The following is a 7500-nucleotide window of genomic DNA, read 5'->3' as shown; positions in this document are numbered from 1 at the left end:
TGGGTCAGGGCGTTAGCAATTTTCTCCCCCCTTCCCTAACCTAGGTGGTGGGTTCAAGTGCTAGTCTTTCGGATGAGACGAAAAACAGAGGTCCCTTCATGTACACTACATTGGGGTGTGCACGTTAAAGATCCCACGATTGACAAAAGGGTCTTTCCTGGCAAAATTGTATAGGCATAGATAAAAAATGTCCACCAAAATACCCGTTGGACTTGGAATAATAGGCCGTGAAAAGTAGGATATGCGCCGAAATGGCTGCGATCTGCTGGCCGATGTGAATGCGTGATGTATTGTGTAAAAAAAATTCCATCTCACACGGCATACATAAATCCCTGAGCCTTGAATATGTGCGCGATATAAATTGCATAAAAAAAATAAAAAATAAAAGATACAAAAATAAATCCCTGCGCTTAAAACTGTACCCACGGAATATGCGCGATATAAGCCTCATATTGATTGATTGATTGAAAAATAAATTCTTTGAAAATTGCTCGCTCTTTACGGAGGGCACCTTGGATGTTCTCAAGCGGTGAGTGTTTAAATGAAAGGTTGTATGTACTGTGTGTAAAAGCCTGACAGTATCTGTGATGGTTTACAGGAGGCTTACTGTGCCTTTAAGTATCTGATCTTCACAGATACTGTCCCGGATCCGCTTCACTCCAACCCCCGACTCGGCCTAGTGGGTGAAAGAATGTCAAATTAAAGGCTCATTTTTCTGTCGCCCCCCAGGACTTATAAGCAGACCAAAAATATACACTGATAAGACGAAGACAATCTTCTGTACTTGTGTGCCTTGCGACTAGATTGACACACACATGTACACAGATAAGGCCTAAAAACAAAATAGGTGTGGTTACGGTAACCCGACCTACCCTATTTTTTGGGGCCGACCCTATAACTTTTTATTACATTTGTCAACAAAATACCAAAAAACCCCAAGTAAACGAGTGCAGAAAACGCAATGAAAGCGAAAGCGCCCGAATCGCACACTTATTTCCCTGTCAAGTAGGTTTAATTTGTACACATTAGAAAAAAAAGTAAAAAAAAAAAGTGATTGCCTACCTTCCTACCCTATTTTTTTTGGCTATGTTACCGTAACCACACCTATTATTTTTTTGGCCTAACATTGGCAAACTGTGTGCTGGTGTCCCTATTTTCACGTATACATCACAGAATGGAGCTGGTTAAGTAATTGCCATATACCCTGGAAAACAAGAGGCGAAGCCTTCAAGGCTCACGTAAGAAATCGACAAACAGTAACACAAACTCAATCACTTCGCCACACATACCAGGGCCGGACCAAGTTCGTTTGAGGGGGGGGGGGGGGGTCCAACTGAGGGCAGGGGTCCAAAGTCCACATTTTTTTTTCTCTGAGAGGTACATTGGATGGCCAGGGGGGGAGGGGGGGGTCCGGAACCCCAGGACCCCCCCCCCAGATCCGGCCCTGCATACACACACACACACACACACACACACACAGTAAGCGGCATAGGTGACACTGTGCAAGAAAGCGAGACACTAGACCTAGATCTGAATGGCCGATTTCGAAGAATTAACTAGTCTCGGCCCGCTCAAAATAACAATGACCGAGACTTTCAGTAATTCCTTCGCGTGACGTCTAACCCTCTTACGTCATAATGTGACGTCTTCAAATGTTGTGACGTCTTCAAATGTTAAAGTTTCTACCACAGACATACATACATACATACATACGCACGCACGCACGCACGCACGCACGCACGCACGCACGCACGCACGCACGCACGCACAGACAGACAAAAGTTAGCATCGCATAGGCTACACTTACGTGAGCCAAAAACCAGTTCAACAGTTAAAAGGGCCATGATAAGATAAGTACAATCTTCTGCGTTGGCGTCTGAATTTTTCCCTCTTGTAATCTACCGAACCGAACCGGTAAATTAAAATTTATATCGATAGCCCGGAGAGCCATTCAACGGTTAATTAGACCCATATCCCGCTGGCAGCTCACAATGACATCTTTTTCATGGTGCTTACGTTTAGGTACGCGTGTACGTCAATTTCTTACAAACTAGTTTGAAAGCCAACAGCCATTGGCCAAAACCGCTATGTGATAAAAAGAAATCCCCCCCCCCCCCTCTTCCCGTCTTGCCCCCTCCCTTCCGGGTTCCTTGTTATCAGTAAGCGTCTTTGTTCACCGTGACGTTTTGGAACAGGGGTCTGTTGCCCAGAGCTTATAAAATGAATACAAAAAGGATTCGCTGTACCATCTTCAAAACCCATACTAATCCTATAATCCCCACTAATCCATTCGTGTCACAGCTCATACAAACCCTGAAAACAGCGAAACAAGTCTAGTTTGCTGATGACGCCTGGGAGGGGTGGGGTGTGGGGTGTATAGTATAATTATATAGTTTAGATTAGACCTCTCCAGCTATAACACAGTTTAATAAAACGGTGACTCTTTTGTATTCACGTTTTAGCAGATTCACTGAAATGAAATAACCTACGTTCATTTTTACCGTCCCTCATATACGCATATGATTTCTATTGCAATTTTTGGTACAAGTAATATTTTCTTAAAAGATAAAATGTCATTTCCTCATTGTTTAGCTTTAGCGAATTGTGTGAGAACGTTTTCAGATTGAAACAGGATTGTTACCAGATCTCTGAGTGGCTGTGGTGTAACAATCCACGTTGTAGGGATCTCCACACGGATGTTGCATGTGTTTATTGACAGATGACACCCATGTGCAGCCTATTTTCCACTTCCCGTGTGAAAATAAACGAGCTTTCTCCACTCTCCCTTCCGGGTATCTCGGCAAGCAGCCGCTCACCTCACAAATATTGGTCATGGCTGTTGAACGCTATGGTTTGGGTCGCTTCACTAAATATGGCCACTGCCCTCCCCCAACCCAAGCATGGTGACGTCAGCCATGCTGTGTTTTGTGTTTTCAACAGTCTATTCAGTGTTATCAGGTAGAGCCGGTCCAGCATAGAGGAATAATTTGAAGGGACTTTAAAAACCGACAACTATCTGCAAGAGCACAATAAAAGCCAATGAAACTTCTGTAAAGAATCCACATGTAAAACCAGTGGTACAGATCGTGTAATTAAATTATTATGCGCACACTTTCTTTGCGTTCTGATCGAATACCTTGCAGAACCATTCAACGGTTCACGTTGGCTGCTCACAATGCCGTCTTTCAGGTGACGCCTACATTTTATAGCGCATGTAGGGGAAGGGCTCCTATTATGGACCACTTTTTGTTTCATGCTAATAACTAGCTTGTTTTCTTGCGAAGAAGTTTCATTTTGTGTTTGGTAGTCCTTCTCTCTTAGGTGAACCGTTAGGCCTAATTAGAGTGAAATAGCTTTGATAGACATTCAGCAAAAATTAAATACAGAAAAAAATCACAAATGGTTCATATTAGGCGCCCAGGCTCCTACTATGGACCAGTGAAGCAGCCTTCACGAATCACTGTCAAAAGCCCCCTATACTTCAAAATAACATGATACAACTTGGTGTGCATGTTAGACTAATTCAAATATGCTTTAGATTTATCTGTTTCGGGTTGATGAGAGCATTATTTGAAGCACACCAGGAAACTAAAGAAGCATATCAAAAACAGAGTGAAAATAAGTGAAATTATCAACTTCCACAAAAGGAAGACAATTTGATTTTTTTTTAAAGCTTGAGGGCTAGTTATAAGTTATTTTCAGCAAGCTTCTTAATGAATTAATGAAAATAGCCTTTAGCTTTTATTTTCTTCGATTTGCTGAAGGTGGTCCATATTAGGGGACTCACACATACTTTGCGATTTTGCTATTATGTTTTGTTTGCAGTAGAAACTCGGGGTCAAAACTGCTAAAATGTAACAAATACGGTCTTAGCTGTCATATGTAGCAATTTTTGTGTGATAAAAGCTTTGGCTGTGGACAGAAACGAGTCCGTTTTAGGCGTCAAATTTAGAGCGAACGCTGCCAAAAGTGAAAAAAAGAGAAAAAGGCAAACGGTTTTGAAGTTTGTGTTTCTGCAACTGTTTTGACATGTGCAAGTTATCCAGAGAGGGTGAATAGAGCGAATGAAAATGTTTTTAGCGCTCTAGCGCCGTTAGTTTGTCAGATCAAGAGGTGGTCCATATTAGGAGCCGGTCCATATTAGGAGCCCTTCCCCTACGATCAGTTTCTTACAATCTAATTGTATGTAGTTAAAAAGCACACAACCAGGCACACGCAAAACTGTTCTCGAATACCTTACATTGAAGATTTTGTTTTTGTTTTTTTTGTTTTGGCAACAGAACTGCAAAATTTTGGACAAGATAATGGACAGGGTGCAGCCCCCTGGCGGGAGAGGCGACAGACTAGACCTACCCTCTACATTGACGTCATGGTCTATCTCGACTACGCCTTTTATCACAAGTAAGTGTGAACTGATTGTGTGCAGGAAGTAAGATTGATTGACGAGGGAGAAACGGGAGGGAGGTATGTGAAAGTGTCAGAAGGGCCCAGACGTTTTGTGGGGAACATTTATTTTGTGTCGTGTGGTGAATGAAAGTTTCTTGGTATACCTGGTGTTTTTTGTTAACGCTGGTGGTGCTGCTGTTGTGTTGTAATACATGTATTTGAAAAAAAGAAAAAGATCGAGGGAGGGGGGCGTGGCGGGGAGAGCGTTGATTGGCTGGATATGTACATCGTTGCCTATCAACATTTGAACGCGGGAGTAACTGATGGGCTATTGCATTTAAAAACAAAAGTTTTTTAATCTTAATTTTATTTTTAACATATATTGTTTATTTTACAAGTTGAGGTTTTGTTATATGAGCTTCTTTACTATCTGCTTCTGTTCTTCCAATTACGAATATTTTTAGTCTCCTGTTTTGTTTGCCAACTTTCTAAAAGTCATCGCTATCGTCGTCTTCTTCATTACACCCCCGGTATAGGGGTGTGTATAGGATTCGGTCGATGTGTTTGTTTGTGTGTTTGTTTGTGTTCGCATATAGATCTCAAGAATGAACGGACCGATCGTCACCAAACTTGGTGAACAGGTTCTATACATTCCTGAGACGGTCCTTACAAAAGTTGGGACCAGTCAAACACACGGTTAGGGAGTTATTGGTGGATTAAGATTCTACAAGGACTTATAGAGCGACATATTAATGGTCAAAGGGAAATAACCACACTTGTTAGCAGTGCCTGCTCAGTTGGTGGCAGTGAGAATGCTAAGGACGGGGGTGTTTTTCCTACCTCGGAGGAATTTCTTGTTGTGTTCATTGTCGTCAGTTAATGATATAGGATACGGATACATGCACAAACTGGCGGATGACCTTGCGAGTAATTTTCTACTATTGGTATGACAAAATCACCGAGACAAACTTTATTCTCAAATGTGTTTTGGTCATTTCCTGGGAGATTTTTTCATTTTTTTTTTTTTTTTTCATTTTTTTTTTTTTTTTCATTTTCATTACTTTATTGTCCCATCGCTGGGAATTTCAGGTCACTTCCTCCCATGCAGTGGGAAGCTAGCAGCAACAGAGTCGCGCTACCCAGGTGTCTGCGTGTTTAGGTGTATTCAGCCACCTGCACTTATGGCAGAATGACCAAGGTCTTTTACGTGCCATTGTGATGACACGGGGGTGGGACATGGCTTCCGTCTCTGGGTCTGCACATAAAGTTGACCCGTGTCCGTCCCGGCCCGAATTCGAACCTGCGACCTTTCGATCACAAGTCCAGTGCTCTACCAACTGAGCTACCGGGCCCCCGGTATATAAGTAACAGGATTTTTAAGTGACGCCACTATTCGCATTATGACGTATTCTCAAATTTCGTTTTGCCTTTAAACTTACATTTTACGCTTTACGAGTACACTCATAATTTTATTCTGTAGAAGGAATGGTATGGGTGGTGGCACAAGAAAGTTTATTCTGACTTCGTTCTTTCTTTCTTTCTTTCTTTATTAATTTGGTGTTTAACGTCGTTTTCAACCACGAAGGTTATATCGCGACAGGGAAAGGGGGGAGATGGGATAGAGCCACTTGTCAATTGTTTCTTGTTCACAAAAGCACTAATCAAAAATTTGCTCCAGGGGCTTGCAACGTAGTACAATGTGTTTATTACCTTACTGGGAGAATGCAAGTTTCCAGTACAAAGGACTTAACATTTCTTACATACTGCTTGACTAAAATCTGTACAAAAATTGACTATATTCTATACAAGAAACACTTAACAAGGGTAAAAAGAGAAACAGAATCCGTTAGTCGCCTCTTACGACATGCTGGGGAGCATCGGGTAAATTCTTCCCCCTAACCCGCGGGGGGTTGACCGTCTCGTTCAATTATGAAGGAAAAATAGTATAGGCGGTGGTGTGAGAAAAATAACTTGACGCTATCTACGTTTATCTATGGAATCTAATTAAGGCAGCGGAATGTTATGGGCGGTGGTGTAATAACTTTTTTTGTCTGAATGTAAAACATACAGAAAATTGTATAAGAAGGTTCACGCTGCCTACGTTTTATGCCTAATGTTTAATTACGGAGGAATAAAAGAATGAGCGGCCGTGGAAACCGAAGCGTGTCCATCCATGGGAAAGAAAAGGGCAGGACAGATTGACAGCATTCGAGAGGGGAACTGTCATGAGTCTTTGTGATAAACAAGGGACACAGAGTTGATTCGTTGATGACACAACCATTTGTCGAGGGAAGCGTAGGCACCCGGTCTGCTCCCCGCCTAAAAAAGGCCAGTGCCGTTCCGTCTTCGAGGGACTGCGTGGGTTTCATTTCGGAGTTTTCCTTCTCCTAGACGAGTTTCCTTCCATGGATGATGAGCCTCCTCTACCCTCGTTTTGAATTCAGAGTGGTCTTCTCTTAGGATAGCTGCCTGCCAGGGTTGACGAGCCTATCCTGCCCGTCACAGAGTAAACATGCACTGCTTTTTCGTGTTTTAAAAAATCAAAAAATTTCAAATCAAATAACAAGAGCCAACAGCATTCTTTTTAGGAACTTAAGGCAACATATAAGATTTATCGTCAGTTGAAATAAACCGTGAAATAGTATTTTTGAAATAGGATAAGAAAAAATGGACAGCATTTCTTTCCTTATCAAAAGGAGCTAATAATTATGGACCAAAGAAAATAAATCTAATTATTAGTAAAGAATCATTTAGCTGTGCAGATTCTTAATAGTGTTGTATGTAGATTCATGAATTTTGACAAACAGCCAGGGATCCACGAGACAAGTTAACAACAGTGGAGAGTTATTCCGAAGACTTGACCGAGATGTTCTTACAATGTTCGAATGCGAATGTGTAGCTTAAAAGAATCTGTAATTGAAATCCAAAGAAATGCAGCAGAAACACAATGTCCCCACAGAAAAAAGTAAAACCAGGCAAGAAATAAATCCGCTTAAAAAACCTCGAGAGCAGAGTGAAAGAAATTACGTTGAGTTTGCTGACTGTAAAAGAACGAATTCAGGGAAAATAACTCTGTTGGTTATTGCTGAGGCATGCTGAGTTATAAGACCTAAC

The 7500-nt window shown here is 41.7% G+C and overlaps 1 protein-coding gene across 2 annotated transcripts in view; it reads left to right on the top strand.

Annotated features, from left to right (window-relative positions):
• LOC138971793 (A disintegrin and metalloproteinase with thrombospondin motifs like) overlaps positions 1-7500 on the top strand; it is a 37344-nt gene that overhangs the window by 4163 nt on the left and 25681 nt on the right. For both annotated transcript variants that reach the window (XM_070344608.1, XM_070344607.1), the window contains exon 2: positions 4281-4401. In XM_070344608.1, the coding sequence (XP_070200709.1) occupies positions 4281-4401 (121 nt within the window). The remainder of the gene's footprint in view (positions 1-4280; positions 4402-7500) is intronic.

This window comes from Littorina saxatilis, linkage group LG7, assembly GCF_037325665.1.
Source record: "Littorina saxatilis isolate snail1 linkage group LG7, US_GU_Lsax_2.0, whole genome shotgun sequence".
Classification (NCBI taxonomy): domain Eukaryota; kingdom Metazoa; phylum Mollusca; class Gastropoda; order Littorinimorpha; family Littorinidae; genus Littorina; species Littorina saxatilis.
Note: the sequence above shows the minus strand (reverse complement) of the source record. Positions and strands in the feature narration are given on the sequence as shown.